General features: G+C 40.2%; 3 protein-coding genes across 6 annotated transcripts; all 3 read right to left on the reverse strand.

The window, feature by feature from the left end:
* Positions 1–50: 50 nt before the first annotated feature.
* Positions 51–1,619, reverse strand: LOC135345484 (delta and Notch-like epidermal growth factor-related receptor). Its single transcript, XM_064542903.1, has 9 exons — positions 1,436–1,619; positions 1,251–1,376; positions 1,063–1,188; positions 878–1,003; positions 695–820; positions 507–632; positions 320–445; positions 116–257; positions 51–72 (listed from the first exon to the last, which is right to left on the reverse strand). Exons 1-9 carry the CDS (start codon positions 1,500–1,502, stop codon positions 51–53), a joined length of 987 nt encoding a protein of 328 aa, XP_064398973.1. The 5' UTR covers positions 1,503–1,619.
* Positions 1,620–2,467: 848 nt separating this feature from the next.
* Positions 2,468–15,797, reverse strand: LOC135345485 (leishmanolysin-like peptidase). Its single transcript, XM_064542904.1, has 32 exons — positions 14,454–15,797; positions 13,879–13,988; positions 13,534–13,564; positions 13,322–13,404; positions 13,125–13,236; positions 12,553–12,731; positions 10,693–10,792; positions 10,497–10,582; positions 7,207–7,312; positions 6,980–7,087; positions 6,794–6,870; positions 6,504–6,614; positions 6,151–6,274; positions 5,947–6,024; positions 5,730–5,885; positions 5,592–5,666; positions 5,461–5,538; positions 5,198–5,225; positions 4,864–4,893; positions 4,602–4,718; positions 4,414–4,539; positions 4,229–4,354; positions 4,041–4,166; positions 3,853–3,978; positions 3,668–3,793; positions 3,480–3,605; positions 3,295–3,420; positions 3,107–3,232; positions 2,922–3,047; positions 2,734–2,859; positions 2,542–2,674; positions 2,468–2,489 (listed from the first exon to the last, which is right to left on the reverse strand). The coding sequence occupies exons 1-32, from the start codon at positions 14,550–14,552 to the stop codon at positions 2,468–2,470; spliced, it is 3,303 nt and encodes a 1,100-aa protein (XP_064398974.1). The 5' UTR covers positions 14,553–15,797.
* Positions 15,798–15,943: 146 nt separating this feature from the next.
* Positions 15,944–20,694, reverse strand: LOC135344728 (probable methyltransferase-like protein 25). Of its 4 annotated transcripts, XM_064541979.1 has the most exons (12): positions 20,454–20,694; positions 19,664–19,857; positions 18,839–18,964; positions 18,513–18,686; positions 18,128–18,260; positions 17,815–17,972; positions 17,587–17,627; positions 17,426–17,534; positions 17,293–17,367; positions 16,966–17,037; positions 16,773–16,849; positions 15,944–16,168 (listed from the first exon to the last, which is right to left on the reverse strand). In XM_064541979.1, exons 1-12 carry the CDS (start codon positions 20,677–20,679, stop codon positions 16,150–16,152), a joined length of 1,404 nt encoding a protein of 467 aa, XP_064398049.1. In that variant the 5' UTR covers positions 20,680–20,694; the 3' UTR covers positions 15,944–16,149. The 4 variants fall into 4 exon arrangements, with proteins under 4 accessions (XP_064398049.1, XP_064398046.1, XP_064398048.1 ...); XM_064541976.1 differs by having other exon boundaries at positions 18,128–18,686; XM_064541978.1 differs by having other exon boundaries at positions 18,128–18,686; positions 20,606–20,691.
* Between the last annotated feature and the right edge of the window lie 5 nt (positions 20,695–20,699).

Below are 20,699 nucleotides of genomic sequence, written 5' to 3' on the forward strand. Positions count from 1 at the left end.
TTTCTGTTGTCACGCTATCTCTAACACAGGCTGCGTTGACATCACATGGACTAAACGAGCATGGATCCAGGACTGTGTGAGGGAGATAAAATAATGATTAGTTTTATTACTCAACCTTTCAAACCACATACTTTCACAACTCGATCCATTCCCCTCAAATGGAGAATTGCATGTGCATGTGAAATTTTCCGTCATCACACTCTCTCTAACACAGGCTGCGTTGACGTCACATGGACTAGACGCGCATGGATCCGGGACTGTGGTGTGAGGGAGAGAAATGATTAGTAGATTATTACTCACAACCTTTCAAACCACTTACTTTCACAACTCGATCCATTCCCCTCAAATGGAGAATTGCATGTGCATGTGAAATTTTCTGTTATCACACTCTCTCTAACACAGGTTGCGTTGACATCACATGGACTAGACGAGCATGGATCCGGGACTGTGTGCATGAGGGAGAGAAATGATTAGTAGATTATTACTGAACCATAAAAACCACTTACTTTCACAACTCGATCCATTCCCCTCAAATGGAGTATTGCATGTGCATGTGAAATTTTCCGTCATCATACTCTCTCTAACACAGGCTGCGTTGACGTCACATGGACTAGACGCGCATGGATCCGGGACTGTGGTGTGAGGGAGAGAAATGATTAGTAGATTATTACTCACAACCTTTCAAACCACTTACTTTCACAACTCGATCCATTCCCCTCAAATGGAGAATTGCATGTGCATGTGAAATTTTCCGTTATCACACTCTCTCTAACACAGGTTGCGTTGACATCACATGGACTAGACGAGCATGGATCCGGGACTGTGTGAGGGAGAGAAATGATTAGTAGATTATTACTGAACCATAAAAACCACTTACTTTCACAACTCGATCCATTCCCCTCAAATGGAGAATTGCATGTGCATGTGAAATTTTCTGTTGTCACGCTATCTCTAACACAGGTTGCGTTGACATCACATGGACTAGACGAGCATGGATCCAGGACTGTGTGAGGGAGATAAAATAATGATTAGTTTTATTACTCAACCTTTCAAACCACTTACTTTCACAACTCAATCCATTCCCCTCAAATGAAGAATTGCATGTGCATGTGAAATTTTCCGTCATCACACTCTCTCTAACACAGGCTGCGTTGATGTCACATGGACTAGACACGCATGGATCCGGGACTGTGGTGTGAGGGAGAGAATTGATTAGTAGATTATTACTCACAACCTTTCAAACCACTTACTTTCACAACTCGATCCATTCCCCTCAAATGGAGAATTGCATGTGCATGTGAAATTTTCCGTCATCACACTCTCTCTAACACAGGTTCCGTTGACATCACATGGACTAGACGAGCATGGATCCGGGACTGTGTGAGGGAGAGAAATGATTAGTAGATTATTACTCACAACCTTTCAAACCACTTACTTTCACAAGTCGATCCATTCCCCTCAAATGGAGAATTGCATGTGCATGTGAAATTTTCTGTTGTCATGCTATCTCTAACACAGGTTGCGTTGACATCACATGGACTAGACGAGCATGGATCCAGGACTGTGTGAGGGAGATAAATAATGATTAGTTTTATTACTCAACCTTTCAAACCACATACTTTCACAACTCGATCCATTCCCCTCAAATGGAGAATTGCATGTGCATGTGAAATTTTCAGTCATCATACTCTCTCTAACACAGGCTGCGTTGACGTCACATGGACTAGACGCGCATGGATCCGGGACTGTGGTGTGAGGGAGAGAAATGATTAGTAGATTATTACTCACAACCTTTCAAACCACTTACTTTCACAACTCGATCCATTCCCCTCAAATGGAGAATTGCATGTGCATGTGAAATTTTCCGTCATCACACTCTCTCTAACACAAGTTGCATTGATGTCACATGGACTAGACGAGCATGGATCCGGGACTGTGTGAGGGAGAGAAATGATTAGTAGATTATTACTCACAACCTTTCAAACCACTTACTTTCACAACTCGATCCATTCCCCTCAAATGGAGAATTGCATGTGCATGTGAAATTTTCCGTTATCACGCTATCTCTAACACAGGTTGCGTTGACGTCACATGGACTAGACGAGCATGGATCCGGGACTGTGTGAGGGAGATAAAATAATGATTAGTTTTATTACTCAACCTTTCAAACCACTTACTTTCACAACTCGATCCATTCCCCTCAAATGGAGAATTGCATGTGCATGTGACATTTTCCGTCATCACACTCTCTCTAACACAGGTTGCGTTGACGTCACATGGACTAGACGCGCATGGATCTGGGACTGTGGTGTGAGGGAGAGAATTGATTAGTAGATTATTACTCACAACCTTTCAAACCACTTACTTTCACAACTCGATCCATTCCCCTCAAATGGAGAATTGCATATGCATGTGAAATTTTCCGTCATCACACTCTCTAACACAAGTTGCATTGATGTCACATGGACTAGACGAGCATGGATCTGGGACTGTGTGAGGGAGAGAAATGATTAGTAGATTATTACTCACAACCTTTCAAACCACTTACTTTCACAACTCGATCCATTCCCCTCAAATGGAGAATTGCATGTGCATGTGAAATTTTCCGTTATCACGCTATCTCTAACACAGGTTGCGTTGACGTCACATGGACTAGACGAGCATGGATCCGGGACTGTGTGAGGGAGATAAAATAATGATTAGTTTTATTACTCAACCTTTCAAACCACTTACTTTCACAACTCGATCCATTCCCCTCAAATGGAGAATTGCATGTGCATGTGACATTTTCCGTCATCACACTCTCTCTAACACAGGTTGCGTTGACGTCACATGGACTAGACGCGCATGGATCTGGGACTGTGGTGTGAGGGAGAGAATTGATTAGTAGATTATTACTCACAACCTTTCAAACCACTTACTTTCACAAGTCGATCCATTCCCCTCAAATGGAGAATTGCATGTGCATGTGAAATTTTCCGTCATCACACTCTCTCTAACACAGGTTGCGTTGACGTCACATGGACTAGACGAGCATGGATCCAGGACTGTGTGAGGGAGAGAAATGATTAGTAGATTTTTATTCACAACCTTTCAAACCACTTACTTTCACAACTCGATCCATTCCCCTCAAATGGAGAATTGCATGTGCATGTGAAATTTTCCGTCATCACACTCTCTCTAACACAGGCTGCGTTGACATCACATGGACTAGACACGCATGGGTCCGGGACTGTGGTGTGAGGAAGAGAAATGATTAGTAGATTATTACTCACAACCTTTCAAACCACTTACTTTCACAAGTTGATCCATTCCCCTCAAATGGAGAATTGCATGTGCATGTGAAATTTTCCGTTATCACACTCTCTCTAACACAGGTTGCGTTGACGTCACATGGACTAGACGAGCATGGATCCAGGACTGTGTGAGGGAGAGAAATGATTAGTAGATTATTATTCACAACCTTTCAAACCACTTACTTTCACAACTCGATCCATTCCCCTCAAATGGAGAATTGCATGTGCATGTGAAATTTTCCGTCATCACACTCTCTCTAACACAGGCTGCGTTGACGTCACATGGACTAGACGCGCATGGGTCCGGGACTGTGGTGTGAGGGAGAGAAATGATTAGTAGATTATTACTCACAACCTTTCAAACCACTTACTTTCACAAGTTGATCCATTCCCCTCAAATGGAGAATTGCATGTGCATGTGAAATTTTCCGTTATCACACTCTCTCTAACACAGGTTGCGTTGACGTCACATGGACTAGACGAGCATGGATCCGGGACTGTGTGAGGGAGAGAAATGATTAGTAGATTATTACTCACAACCTTTCAAACCACTTACTTTCACAAGTCAATCCATTCCCCTCAAATGGAGAATTGCATGTGCATGTGAAATTTTCCGTCATCACACTCTCTCTAACACAGGTTGCGTTGACGTCACATGGACTAGACGCGCATGGGTCCGGGACTGTGGTGTGAGGGAGAGAAATGATTAGTAGATTATTACTCACAACCTTTCAAACCACTTACTTTCACAAGTTGATCCATTCCCCTCAAATGGAGAATTGCATGTGCATGTGAAATTTTCCGTTATCACACTCTCTCTAACACAGGCTGCGTTGACGTCACATGGACTAGACGCGCATGGATCCGGGACTGTGGTGTGAGGGAGAGAAATGATTAGTAGATTATTACTCACAACCTTTCAAACCACTTACTTTCACAAGTTGATCCATTCCCCTCAAATGGAGAATTGCATGTGCATGTGAAATTTTCCGTCATCATACTCTCTCTAACACAGGTTGCGTTGACGTCACATGGACTAGACGAGCATGGATCCGGGACTGTGTGAGGGAGAGAAATGATTAGTAGATTATTACTCACAACCTTTCAAACCACTTACTTTCACAAGTCGATCCATTCCCCTCAAATGGAGAATTGCATGTGCATGTGAAATTTTCCGTTATCACGCTATCTCTAACACAGGTTGCGTTGACATCACATGGACTAGACGAGCATGGATCCGGGACTGTGGTGTGTGGGAGACAAATGATTAGTAGATTATTACTCACAACCTTTCAAACCACTTACTTTCACAACTCAATCCATTGCCCTCAAATGGAGAATTGCATGTGCATGTGAAATTTTCCTCGCTAGTACACATGGCATTGGCATCACAAGGACTTGGTAGGCAAGGATCATTAGGATCTATACAGAAATGATTGGAGAGCTGTCACATGACATAATTATTTACAGAGATCTTGTTCTTGTGAAAGTTTCTCAATTTTGACCAGAACATAAGCACATCATGAATACGAAGTTATAGAAGGTATGCAAGGAAATTAGTACGCACTTGATACTCGTCCTGGACATGGAGCAGGTTCTGCAACAGATGTTGTAAAATTGTTAAGATTGCATAACTGAAAGTGATGTGTAGATAATACACATGCACACAGTGGATACATGGAACAGTGCTTACTTGACTTATTATACAACCTTAAAGATCAGCAATGGGTGATTTAGCAATGGGTTGATTTAATTGTTTTGCAATGTTCAACTTAAAAACGAACTATTATACACGTCAGCTTGAAGGCTGAGTGCCATTAAAAGGCACTCTCGTAATGTCTACCACAGTACTGCATGTAACAATGTACCCGTAAAAATTATGTAAGTCATATTAAGCTTACCTGTAGATGGACAACTTTCCAAGTCGTCCTGCATAAAATACGTATTGTTCCTCAATTAGCATACAGACTACAACTCTAATCACAAGGATTGTATACAGTACACAGTGCATGATATAATGTCTAGAGATATGGCCTTCAAGTGATACATGTACGTATAATCATTTACAGTCATCATGCATAGATGTTATTATTTTCACAGAACACAGTCAGCTGATTAACCAAGCTATTGATAATTAGATCTGTACATCTGCTTAGATACTTACATAGCATACGCTGGCGCAGGATGGGCAGATGTATGAGCCTTGGTAACGAATGTCATTCACAGTTGTGTCCACAATAATCTAACAAAAGGTTTTAATGCACCATACAATATTCGTACAAATAGCCACCATACCTCTTCCCCTTCACAAGAGCACAGAAAAGACACGCCCTCGAGAATGATCTCAACTCCAGAAGACGTACAAGCATACTGCATATGTAATGCAAATATGTTTTACTAGAGAGTGCTTTTACTATAATTATTATATCTTACCTGATAACACCCAGCATCAGTAGTGTACCTTCCTTCAGTGCCAATACTGTTCGTTCTAGTCCAGTCTCTACCCAACTGGAAGCAGCGAGAGCCTACTCCGTACAACTGACCACCATTGTTCACTGATGGGTTGTTGGAAGCCTCGGAGCATCTTGTCTAGTCAATTAGTAGGCATAAACGTAGTACTTACATTGTACTGTATAAAGAAATCACTTACTGAAGATATGTCATTCTCAAATGGGCAATAGTCTGCCGTCTCAAGTCTACCACCATAACTTGCACTTGCATCAAAAAACTGTTGAAAGTACACAAGTATACGCAAGTTGAAGTGCATATATTGATTGTGACTTCTAATTTGCTCAGCATGCAGAGATTGATACTATGAAAAGTAGTGGATCGACACGCCATGCAGACAGCTAACCTGAAATAGAGGTGGAGGATTGGTGTCACTCTCAAGATTGCAGAGTGAAGTGTACTCGTGATCCAATGTGCATCCTCTGGTCGTGTCATCAACATCAACACAATACGGCGATATACTCCTCCCACTGTAGTACGTATGAAAGTTATAAAGTGAGTACTTTAAGTATCATAACTTCTCCTCTATATGAACCCATTCATTAGGTTAACTTGTTGCATAATACATATAGAGTCAAAACACTGTAAAGAACTTTCAGTTCTAAGCAAACGAGTGGCAATTAATTCTTACCACAAAAGAGCCTCAATTAAGCATGTGCAAAGTACAATAAACAACTCAAAATACACAAGAAGAAACACCTTTCTTGCTGCTGAGTGATGTATTCCCTACAGCTGCCATGAGGGATTGTACAACCAGAGTTGAGACCCCAAGGTAATGCGTCAGCCACCTCGTAATTGGGAACATACCACCTACGTATTTGGAAGCAATTAGATCTCCTCACAACATAATTATAATACCGGTACTATTACTGTAACGTATAATTTGTACAAAAGGCCAAACTTCACCTGCAATGCTATAATTACAATCCAATGTAAAATAATTATAACAACTATATAAAGTCATCCTATAATTATGCCCTTGGTCTTACCCAGTGTCATGAAGAAGCCCAAGGGTGATCCTTGAGAAAGGATAACTGAACAATAAGAACCCTGTCATTCCTTCATTCTGTAAGAAAATTCATATCACACTTCAAATAATTATGATCTAATAAAAATAATTTATATATAGTGCACTGTAAAGGAAGTCTTTAAGTATGAAACAGAACTGGGCTAACCCCCATAATCCTCTGCTCCCAGTGAGAAGAAGCAGTTCCTCCTCCACCCTGGTTCTCTAACTCAACACCAGTGATGCTAGAACAGTTGTAGTGCAGCCGAGCTTGCTCCTACAGTCATTGATACATTTAACATTACCACTGTGCCCCATATAATTAGACGTAGATAGCTGCATGTACAAACTGATAGGCCAAACTAATCATGAACAAGGCAAATGACACGTACTCACCAAAGCATTAGGAGTGACCAAGAGTGTCACTGTATGATTGACGAGGCCATCTCTGGTAGACCAGTCAGTGTACGTCTCTGTCCGTACTGTGTTGGTACTTGGGTCACTGAAGTGGGCATAAACACAGAACAATCTCATCTCTAGGCTACGTATGTATAAGAGTTTTTCGGAGTTGAATACGATCATACAACATACACATAATCAATATATTGAAAAAGATGTGTGCATAGATTTGCTTGAGGTAGCTTTTTTGTTCACAACTGATTTTTTGAATTTGCGAGTGGGAAATTATCGACAATGACTAGACTGCATGCATGTTGCTATAATAATTGATGCAGGCAAAGGCTATTACATATTAATTGGCAGTGGAGATTTTTCTCACTCTGACAGCTATGTACAATTAGCTGCGCTCTACTGCAGAGATATGTGACAGGGCCTAGGAAAACAACCCTTATGGAGCAAACTAATTAATTGTATTTTATTGCTTAATTAAATAAAGCAGTGCTTAAGCTTCAAATTGATTACAATATCACTCACTTTGCACCTTCCTACCCCAAAATATTTTCGGGTGAAAGGGGGACAGTATTGACCTACCGTTTTGAGAAACTAATGTTCGAAGTTCTATCCGCATACAAGAACAGCATGAAAAAATTCAATGGCTGCCTTGTAACGGCTATACAAAAAAATTTTCGGATAAAAAAATTTTTTTTTTAGTTAGAGGAGATATTGAAGTTACTTCATAAGAAGTAAACCAAAATCCTAAAATAGCTCTAAATATTTTACTTTGTAGTGTACTGAACATTATTAGTTTGCTCCATAAGGGTTGTTTTCCTAGGCCCTGTCACATATAATTAACACTAAGTAGAATAGCAAGATATCTTGCTGTGCACGAGTCTGAAAATAATTCAGTGTTTTGCAGCTGAAAACATGCGAATGAGCAAAATTAGCAGAAAACTTTGATACTTGTGATCTAATTTTTGCATTTTGGCAAGGATCATGATGTCAACAAGTGCCAGTGTATGTAGGTGTTTGCGTTATGGGAAGTGATCACATTGGTAAAATTTGCGTATGTGTGATGCACGCAAAACAATCAAGTAATACGGTACTTGCACCTGCATTGCAATGGAGATTTACAACAAACCATAGATAAAGAAGAGAGGGATTGGCAACGGAAGTCAAAACGTAGACTTTTGTGCAGGGGGTGTGGTTAAATCTCAAAATGATGCGTGTTGTCCCCCGAACCACGCCGCGGTTGCCCTCCAGAGACTCCCGCTTGCCTCGCGGGAAAGTGTTTTATGCCTTTTCTGTACAGTAACAAAGGATTTTATATGGATAAAGATTTTAAATAGTATACTATGTATGCCACGTGGCTAGTAATCTTGTTAGCTAAAGACGTTTGACTCTAGTTGGGCGCTTGTTTTAAAAAGTAAGTGTTTTTGGAATTGTGGAATTGGCTATGTACCTCTGAAAAGCAAGTTCATTGTATTGATAGTGTTTACTGTATATAAAAGCTTAACAGACATCTTGATTGATAGAAATAAACAATGAAAGCTTGAATAGCTCAAGTGCTATTGGCATTAAAATAGTGATGAAATAGTGACGATAGTTTGCGATAGTGTGTTTGGCTATGTACCATTTGCTTCCTAGTGATTTGTATGTGGATGTCTAGATCGCTGACACCTATTATTGAATGACCAATGCATAGAAATGACCTGTCAACAATTATTAAATCCTTCCACAGGAGAAATAGTGGCCCATGGGCAGAAAGCCGAGAATTTGCTCTATAAAGTACCGTTATTGGACAAAGAAGGTAGCTGGATTTGGTGTGTGTACTGTTTTTATGCCGTAGCTAGAGTTGGTTGTGGTACGTTGTGAAAGTGTATTTTTTGCTTCAACAGTGGTTACGAGATGATTTTTTGCAATATTTAACTGACTGGGAAAATGAGACAAAGGTTAGATATGCCGGCTCAGATTGGAAATACCATCATTTCACCATAAGTACTCAAACCTTTGAAGGCCTCAAACTTACTGGTAAATTTCTGGTATGCATGTATACTGTCTATTGGGTTTACGTCTCCACTTTCTCATTGTAGTTAACTCATTTGTTGAGCTCAGTCAATATTTGCTGACCAAGCACGAGAAAGAAAGTTTATTCTTACTAAGCGAGCGGTTAACCCAAGACCCATTGGAGAATTATTTTGGCCAACAAAGGGCAAGAGGACATAGAAATGAAAATCCCACAATTCAACAGTGCCTCCGAAATGCCAATGCATTGAGGGTTCAAAAGAGTTTGGCCTAACCCAATGAGAGGGAACTCTAGCAGAAAGAGGCAATTTTAGACATCACAGTTAATGACGATATGAATTCCCCATTACCAAAAAGAAAGTGTTCAAGAAAGACCAATGCTAAATAGCCAACTCTATAGATACATGCAGTATATTTATTTATAATTAATTGTACATGCAATGGTTGACGCCTATAATATTTCCTTGACTTCTAATTATTATTACAAAATACATAATTATATAGAATGCAAAATACGAATTAGCTCAGTGTCTTCCTGGTACCAGTGCTCTTCTTCACTAATTTTTTTTGCGCACGTTTGTATGCCTCCAACCAATGTGATGCCAATGAGAAGCCCCGAATTGTTACCCACAAATTAATTGTCTCCGACAACAATTCAGAAGACCACTCTTCTTCATCAATATATCTTGAGAAACTAAACTCCAGTAGAATAGTACATTACTTCAGGGCAGTTACAAAGTTTGATAAAATGTAACAAAAAGATCATCATCTTTACCAAACAACAACAAATGCTTTCCAATTTCTCTAGCCTTCTTTGCACGAGTAGTATCTACTTGTAGTTCTTTCTTGGATATTTCTTTTCTGACAGCATCTAAAACCAATTGAAAGTCAACTTCAGCAACAGCTTGAACTGCTTCAGCCATTGTGCATGCACATTGGTTGCCTAGTAATTCATTGGTGGGCGTGGCGAAGGGCAACCGCGGCGTGGTTCGGGGGGGCAACACGCATCGTTCAGCAAATTTACATGAAATTTACTTCTGTTGCCAATCCCTCTCTTCTTTATCTATGAACAAACACATGCACACAAACACACAACAGACCGTACACTGTGCTTGTTCTTGCACTTGCACACTGAGGCAGTCAGAAAGTAACTCCCGAAATGTAAGATTGTACATGGTGGAAACTATCACATTGCAGGATTATTTCCATGGTTAACCAGTGGTACATGTACATATTAGTTTGGAGAATTTCAATATAAGTTTCACCTTGAGGGAAAACCATTCTCGTCTCTTGGAGTCCTGGGATTGCCATTTTCATCACGAAACCATCGATACAGACCTGAACTAAATCCCTGCAAACAAAGGCAATGTTCATACAAACATGCAGTCATGTGAGGAAGCCACATACAGAGCATTAATGCTGACAATTTGCAAATTATTTTTTGTAAGGCTAAAAACTCACTAACACATGCATAACTTCATGGATCCCCACCGCAATGGCTGCGTCATCAGCGAGACGAGCAAACGGAGTAGGACAGAAGTTGATGTAACCAGCAATGGGTCTGCATCGATCATGCAAACAACTACAATTATACATGACCGTACAACAAATATCTTTACGTCACCATTAATTGATCTCATTGGTCAACAGCTGTATGATATACCGTATAGCGCGAAATTTTCGAGGGGCTTAATTTTCGCGGATTTCGTGGGTTGGAATTCTACACGAAAATTAAGTCCACGAAAAGTGTTCGTTAATAAGAATTACCTGCTATCATGCAAATATTTAAAGGCGTGGCTTCCGGTAAGCAGTCATTCCGCGAACATTGTGCAACGAAATGGCTTTTAGAGGCCAATCCACGAAATATAAGTGCCTCGAAAATTTCGCGCTATACGGTATAGAATATTAGCATACAGCCCCAGGCATGCACAGTTTTTCAAGTTTTTTTTTAGTTTTTTTTCATTTATTCAAGAAAGTAAGCAGAGAGAAAAGAGCCATGCTTGACGGTACTAACACTCAAAGCGACGGCAGAAACACGTAAGGTACTCTCCAACAAGATGGCTAAGCTTTCATGGATCCATGGGCGTGGTTCAATACATTTTATCCAACTCCAGTAAGGGATGTCGAATGGTCAACGCTTGGACCAAAGAAGCTCTTGAGCATCTGTAGGAGTCGACGTGTGCTCAACTAGCTCTTTGACAGCTGCAAAATCCGGCATAGTCTCATTCTTTAAGCTTTGCAGTCTGCATCGTGGATTGAATTGTTGCTAGGGGGAAGTCGTTTTATAGTGCTGCGGTCACGTGGTATAAGTCAGATATGCCACACCTACTCGGAGGATTGCACCCCATATATCCTCCGCTACTGTGGTTACTCCGAGGCCTATACCGTTTACTAGCGGGTGAAAAACCTTTGCAAATGAGCCAAATCAGCATAAAATTTGATCCTTTGCGATCTAACTGGCAAGGATCACGTGTATTTACTAGTAATAATTTAGGTTTTGCGGATTTTATTGTTGCGAATTGATCAACCATTGCAAGTTTGATGCTCGCAAAACATTCTAGTAATACACTATCCTCCTCTTAGGTGTGGTACATAGGAGGTACGATGTAGTAATGGACAGTATTTACTCTCATGTTATTTATGTATATAGTCATCATTTGTCATCATTTACTCTTATGTTATTATTGTTTGTCATCATTTACTCTTATATGCATGCGTATACTTATTCTATGTTGGGGCCCTGCGTGCCCACTGCATGGGGTGATATCCTCGCCCACTGTTGCAATCAATCAAAGTTTATTGTGCCTACTTGTGACCAGCCTAGCGTTCGGCCGACTAGCTTATAAATAGGGCTAGTTACTACGTACGACAGGCGCAGTGCAGCTCAAGCAATTAGCCTTTAATTGAGCAATAATTATCCGCCCACGTCGTATGTTTTTGCTGAGTGTAAACAGAGGCTAATTATTTCTGCACCACGCCTGTCGGACCTCCTCTGTGTGTGGTATATCCGGCTACATTAACTTCTTTATCTATGATGATTATAGTTATTTGCATTCCATTAATGTAATTATACTGAAAGTTAATATCCCAGACAAAAGTTCAAAATTGCTCTGGTATGGGCTGAGCTATAGCTATTCAAAGACAACTGTATGGACCGCGGTGTATCTTACCATCCTGTCACAAGTTCTCAACACGTACCAAATAGACGAACGTTTCCCAAAATTGCTATACATGCATACAGGCATTCTGTATTCTAACACGCTTGCGTAGTAAGACTAAGGCTATACAATAATAGCTACTTAACTGTGACGTGAAACTGACCTATCTAACTCATTCTCGAGTTCACAGGAGCTAGCAAATGCCAGAGTTCCTGAAGAAGTGTCAGTACAGTCAGCAGACACATAAATGATAAGGTCAGTGTTGGGCACACCAGCACCATCCACAGTACCATTCCTGGTGTCACAATTTGAAAAACCGCCATTATTGCACTCAACACACCTCTGCATAAAATATGTATGTAAGGACAGAATAAAAGAACCAGGGGGTCAAAATTTCATCGATCTTTGAATTATGTATGCACACCACAAGATACGTACGTACGTAACTACATGCTTTCCAATGCACGCTTCCTGGTGCGTACGTTTCTTAGCAGGATAACTGACCTTCTAATCAAAAACTGCATATTATATCAAGAGTCAAATTGTACACCTGCTAAATACTGAAAAGTCTATAACTGATTTCCCCTGTTATAATTGAGAGAGAATTTACTAAAAAAAGACTCAACTAATTCAACACTATGTATAGAGATAAAACCATTCAATGATTAACTGCTGCAAGAAAATAATCACTTGGTACAAGGAGTCACACGTACAGAACATACGTACTAGTCTTACCTTCAGGTGCTCCTCTGGGATTTGTATCGGACCACACATTGGTGGGTTTCGACACTGCGAGACACACTCTCGTGGGTCACCAAAAGGCACGAAAACATTTCCAGCACAGCGTCTGACAAATGTATTCAAGTTATTACGTTTCATGAGAGATTCACTATGTGAAGCCAAGTAATCGATAAGACTCTCACCACACTTACCGCTCAAGCAGAATGGGATTGGTGGCTCTGATAACAGATAGAGCAGACTCAAAGAAAGTCTCCAAACCAGGAATTACAACGTTCTGTGCAAACGAAATACATGGAGACTATATTATATGTAATCATGCATGGCACAATGTATATTGTATGTATGTAGTGCATGACTTCTAAACAAGAAGCGTTCTACATTATTTCTGCCTTCATGTACGCACCTGTAGACGTCCTCGTTGAGTCGAGTCCAACCTTGCGGAACAAAATGATGGTAAAAGAATAAGGACATTTCAAGTTTTGACTAGAGAACTTACTATTAGTGCGTGCATATTATAGTACATACAGGGAAATCAATACGAGGTTGGTACGTAGGCTAGTCTACATGCATGCAGTGTTGTGTACTTGTATGGTCACATGTAAAGTGATATATAGGAAAGCATGCCATAAAACTAATTTTTTATGCACACATTTCACACCACAATTATAATGCTTACAGCCAACAGAAATTACATGACACGGAGCATGAAGTTAGCATAATTATACATGTACGTGCGTATGAAACTCACATTGTGTCAACACTGCCATCATAGTGGAAGTGAATCCTGAGTGGCTCATGTGTTTCTCTTTTTTCCCGACCGTCACTGCTGCTTGTGTTTTGCTTCACCTTGGCTATCATCTGAAAACAAAAAAACGCACTAACACTTAAAGGAGTTCTCTTTCAGTATTCATCTCACTAGGCAACCATGTAACTGCGCCTTTGCCACTTATAATAATCGTATAAACACGTGATTACCTTCTTAATCAAGATGATGCACTGTTTAAAGTAAGGAGGAGTGACTCAGAATAGCAACGCCACTTTCAAAACACAGTGGGAAGGAATGGTGTTTATAATTATGCACAACAAACAATTAATTAGTAAGTTGAAAGCTTAGAAACAAATTAATATTCAAATACACAACCAAAAGAACTTTGCCCAGTGTATTTTGCATAATAATACATCTCTGAAAATATATATAGTCAGATGCTATAGTATAGACCAATTATGCACATTATAGCATTAAGAGTTGTTCAATGTATGCATACGTACGTACATACACACTTGTATAAGACCTGATACATTAATTACAGATAGTCTACTCACTTCAAGTGGGTTGTGAATACATGAGGTTGCGGATGTTGCTGAGGATTCCATTATGCAGAGAGAAATGCAGGCACACAATAGTAGTGGCAGCCAGTCCATGATGACCAGGTCAGTTAAATCTCAGTTACATGCACACAACAGTAGATCTATACTGTTGTATGTATACTAACATAGATTGATGTCTCAACAGTTAAACAACAGCTTGACTTATAATGATTTTTGTTATGTACCTAGCAGCGTATATATAGAAGGTCTAACCGTAACAGGCACAGGAAGATCATATTTAAAGCCTTAATTGATATCCTCCAAATTAGACTATTCTATGCAGCACAGCAACCAATAGTTGGAAAGCTATGCAAAACATCATGCAGTATTAATAGTTTGCACCTGCATGAAGACAGCAGCACCATGGCGGCATGAATGGCATACATGCATGATCACACATTATAATACACACACATACAATACTGCATGTGTTATATACATTAGGGGAGGGTTAACATTTCCAAACAACACCAAATTATTGTTTAGGAGGTTCCGGGTGTATCAGACCACCTGCACTATATTCTATTATTATTGGCAGCGTGCTAAAAATTATCATAAACTAGCCAATGTTACTATACAAACACGAAACTTTGAAATAGATATCTCTTTGCATGATCGAGAATAGATACACATGCACAATAAGAAACAGCGCTCTACGCAGATTGAATGTTAGACAATTGAACTTGGAAGCACACCACGGCTTACACAATGTATATACAATGTATAATTATACAGTCTAGCAGCCAAGCAAACAAAAAAGAGACGCGCGAATAGACCACAGACATTCACTAATAATAATGAAAGCACCGCAGGTGCTGATGCCTCGGTGGAGATGTCAAAGCTACATAACATAAAGCTACTATTAAATAGCTTTTATACACGTACATAATTATGATGATGAACATTTTTGCATTAATTAATTTGCTGCATGCAAACTCAAAGAGTGGGTAATGATCGACCATTATTGTTATTAAGAACGATCGATGCCAAAAGTTCAAGTCTAATGGCTGCCATCAGCAGAGCCTTGCAGCTCTCTTCTCACTCTTGCAGCTACCAATAGCTAGCGTTCTAGTGCAGAGCTAACTACTAAGTAGAGTAGCAACATTCGGTAAACAAGTTTGGCTACGTGCTCTTCTAAAAAGGCTGCAATGGCATTCCAAGTAAGCAAAACTAGGCATAACTCGAGAACGAAGCATTATTTTGCAAATCCACGAATTAAAATCCAAGAAAACATGGCTAGAAGCCTATAGAAACCCTTACTTGCACTTCATTGATCCTTGAGCAGCTGTAGCAGTCTACACACACACAGACACAGACACACAGACACACAAACACACTACCGTATACCTCGCTTGCGCATGCGCACCGAGGCATAATTATATTGACAAGCAGGTGACCCACGACTAATGTGGTTATAGAGCTCAAAAAGCAGTGAAGACAAACTATACGTTCATATAGAATTAATGCAGTATGATATTCAAACTTAAAAAACGACGTTACACAATGGTAGAGCAAAATGTTTCACGAGCAGAGTTTCATAACGAAGCCATCAAGTCCAAACTATGAACGATCGTTTAAGTAAAAATCTCTTAGGTCAGAAAAAAAGATACCACACACAAAACTTCAGCACATGAGTTGAATCACCTGGCTCTCAACAGGCATGGCTCGATCTAGTATGGAGATATGTACGTCTTATAAAAATAATAGGCCATTGTTGGTCACAATGAAGGTGTGTTGATACGACAACAGTTTATTAAACATTTAACATAATTATACAACCTAGCTTACAACTATAATTGTTATAGAGGCATATCTTTTACAATTATTGTCCACTACATCAGACTTTTGGCAGTAAACCTCCGAGGCCAGTTTACGTTGCCATAAATTCAAATGTAGTGGGCAATAAGCCATGCACTGGTCCAGGAATGAAAAAATGATTGCTACCTAAGCTATAGGTTGGATACAACTAGCTAACAGTCTCTGACAAGCTCGTGCGTATTGACCCGGCCAGCCAGTGCTAAGCATAGCTCTATGTACTGACTTGCTCCATGTCCAAGCAGTGAGCCCCACCCTTTTATCCTGCTTAGCAAGTCCCTCCAATCTGTCTGTCCTTTGCCAACAAGTGTCTAGCTTCTTTTTGGATGTGTATATAGATATCAGTATAAAATCAGTGCACCCTCAAGGCAAGGGAGTTTATGGTATAGTTAAACCCCACCAGTTGCTATGATACAGACCCCAAGTGGTGTATATAATGCATGCAAGATTCCAACTCACAGTGCAACAATGGCATAGCATCTAGGTGAAGTCACTGGGTCGAACAGTTGTACAAGACCGGCCGTTGCAATGTCATGCTACACAAAACAAATATGATGCATGACAACGGCTAAAGTTCGTTCCCTCGGCTGCATGCCAACATTTTAAAAATGTACATGTACGCATAACGAAGTGTAATGTAGACCCCACGCACCTGCTCTTGAAGAAAAAGAAGTCTGTCCAAAATAATAACACTCTCGATACAAGCAGCCAAAACTGCCCTAACCTGTTTGGTGATATTATAGATGTATACAATTATTCTGAGATCAATTATCGTATTGCTAGAGAGCATTAAATTACATAATGTGCAAGCGTTGATCACTTCGCAAAAATTTAATTGGAAATTACAGACGATACGCAAAGCTAGATCGCAAAGGGTCCATTTTTCTGCTGATTTGGCTCATTTGCAAATGTTTTCACTAGCAAAATATTATAGTAATACGGTATTCTGACCCGGTCTTGAAGATAAGCATATTCTTACCCGAATAAACTGCTGCAGCTTTGTGATTCTTGATAAGTACTCCAGTTCAATTGAAGTCAAATGACTTGGATTTATCTGCAGGCATGCAAAGTCGTACAGCTATTACATAAACAATGGCAGTGTAAACACCTACTCTATTGACATCCAGTTTCAGCCTCTGCAGAGCAATTGCACAATACTCTTGAAAAGTTTTGACAGGTTTTTTCATTCGACCAACAACTAAGTCAGTTTTGAGCCTCTCTCTGAAAGAGACGAATAGCATTCAGGGTACGTACTTGACAATGTATGCCTTACACAGCATTGAATAATTCAGAGAAATGCCTTGACAACACCACCTGCGAGAGATTAAGTGTAGAGAAAAGAGGAATGTAATATTCACACAACGAATACACTCTGTTGCATACTTAACTATTCTAACTCTAACTACAGAATTGAGCTTGCATGGGGCCTGTATAGACTAAGATGGTGTACTTTGTAATTTATCAGAATGCCGGAAACAATACATCTTTACTTGTTACCTACTTGTAACATGGCTCGCCAGTGTATCTTAAGAATAGCTTCAACAGATGTTGTTTCAGTAAACCGAGCCAGAGTCTGACATGCCAGCATGCGAGTATTTCTCCCCAAGTGAGCATCAATTGATCTCAAGTAGTTGCAAAGGGGGAAGCCAGTAGTGCCTCCTGTCGGTTCATAACAAAAGCGCTGACAAAAAGTAGTAGAGTGCAAAGTTGCATTGAAGAGTACACAGAGTACATGAACGTATACATTGCGATTGACTATATTAATTCACACACAACAAAAATTAATGGTTGAACAGTTGTAGTATAGTATCTACCTTCCTCTGTAATGTGATGGTAACAGCATCCCACAACACACACTGCAGCTGCTGTTGGAAGCGACGAAAACATTCTAAGAGCAGTAGAGGTCAGATCTCCACAAGCATGCAACCCAATGATGCAGAACGGCTCCTGAGAAATGAACCTTCCATCAGACAACTGTTCTGCTTCTGTTAGTAGTCTATTGTAATCACTGGGATTGATTTCAATGGTGATTGGGACAAAACTCGAAGCAGAATTCATTAAAGGCTCTGTAAGTGAGTCAGTTTCAATATAATGGTTGGAATCATCAACAGCCACTGCTTGCAACACATCTGTTTTAACAGCAACTGGTTTCAAACGAGCTGACACTGATGAATCAGGTACATCATTGGAAGTGTTTACCTTCAGACAGCTGTCGCTGGAATCTTCAGGAGCGGATAACGTAGAGCTTAGTTCATTGAAAAGGTCGGATATGCTCAAACTATCTTCAGTCAATGATATATCCTTTCTTGATAAATCAGCAAGCGATCGTTTAAGGACTCCAGCCTTAGCTTTCTTCTTCCACCTCTTCGACACCTACGTACATGTACGTAACCAACAAGACATACATGTCATGTAATTCAGCCATAACTTCATACCTAAGCACCCATCATAGGTATTACACAGTAACAATCTCTTCAATACTAAGCCAAGTATAGAACAATTCAACACTGTATACTGCTAAACACCTTTTGTTTCCTGTTCAAAGCTCCTCGAGTGTTCATGGGCTGAGAGTCCAGGCCGACCACTGTCACTCCCGAGCACCGAGCCAGATACTCACTCAAGTAGCCCTTACCACTGCCCACATCAACCACCTGCAGGAATACAGCATATTGCACTGACCAAAAAACTAACTTAATGATGCACATGCACAAATGTAGCATACAGTCGTTTTTGTCCAGTACGTAGTAATTCAGTCCATACCTTCAACTGATTGACTATACTTGCCTTGTTTCAGAGTTGGGGATTTCAGGATGCTCATCATGTGTGAGCTTATGTTTGTAAATTCGAATAATTGGGATTCAGTGCAATATAATTATACATCCTGAGCACGTGTTATAACTAGTAACTAGTTTATATCACAGGGATATAGCAACACAAGATATACCTCACAGCCATTCTATCCTGATCAAAAAGTGACAAAAGAGACTTGAATAGTTCCAGATCCATCTCTAGATGTATCCTGTGCTCGAAGGTACTTATTTTTCCACTGCAACCTTGAACTGATGAATGATTTAACGTGGGACCCCTAGACAGGCCAGGCCATTATTCTCACTCGCTAGGGCTTTATAAACTGCCTCTGACACTCTAACTGGAAAAACTTGTGGCTTGTGACTAGTGTTGCCACGTGCATGGGTACGTGCGTATATGAGTGCATGATCACTTGAGAATTAGAGAATGTAATTAGCAGTGGTCAAGTGGTCTTAACCTAGCTCCTCTGGTGCAAAACAGCCACTCAAAGCTCAGAAGCTGAAATATTAGTTATGTCTAAAGCTAACTTGTTGAACACTCACTTGTTGTACATGTTCACATTGCTTCAGGACATCATCACACACAAATTGTGAGAATCTTTTGACTTCGTGGCTTTTCTTGGCCGACATGGCAAATGAAGCCATTTTGGGAACTGTCTTTTGTGGTACCGGTATGTCATCAACAGTCAAGGGCAGTCTTAATTTCTTTGCTTCACAAAAGAAATCCATCAAAGAACCTGTGAAAAGGACAAGGTCGAAGAATGCTATTTTGTATAATATGTACGAACTAAGTAAAACAGCTTATGGCTTGACATTTAAAAGCAGTAAACTCTTAAATACAGGAACAATGCTACATACATCGATTCAAGCAGCATTCAGCATGCACATCTTCATCTTTGATCTACATTAGTTGGGCGGAGTCCAACCACGGTCGTCAAAAACAAGTGGTTGAGTACTTGGGTATCACCACTATGTACGTTTTTATTCAACTGGTATTTGAGACAGAGTATGAAGTTTAAACGTAAGTGGCTGACACCGCATGGCTCAGGGTTGCGCTATAATGAAAGCAATTATTAATTTGCATGCTACGTAGCTTCTGTTTTAAAATGCAGGGAAGACTCGTAGAGAAAGTAGAAGCTAGGGCTAAAAATCAGTCCTGCCTCGAATATAATGACAAATTTTGTGGTTCTGTCTCGAGGTTACAGTAGACTCTCGTTAATCCGGCCACCCTTGGGACCGGGATAGTGCAGCTTGGCCGGAATAGCGATTACAGATCTAGATCTACATGCTTTCAAACACAGATCGTTGACCATTTCATTCGTACTAGATCTACCTTCTTTCATAGGTCCTCCTCCACTAGGGGGATTGACATACCAGCACTCATCGATGCTTACAATCTCATCCCTCCAGCTCTGAGGTAGACAGTTACTCCAGTTGTCATGCAAATAGAAATCCACAGAGTGAGCCTCACAAATTGATCTGTACCTGCCAATAAAGGAGTAGAGTTGCTTCAGCTTCTTGAGTGTTTCATCTGCAGATGGCATCCACATTTTCATCATTTTTAATAGGTATGGATCAT

This window comes from Halichondria panicea, chromosome 12, assembly GCF_963675165.1.
Source record: "Halichondria panicea chromosome 12, odHalPani1.1, whole genome shotgun sequence".
Taxonomy (NCBI): Eukaryota; Metazoa; Porifera; class Demospongiae; order Suberitida; family Halichondriidae; genus Halichondria; species Halichondria panicea.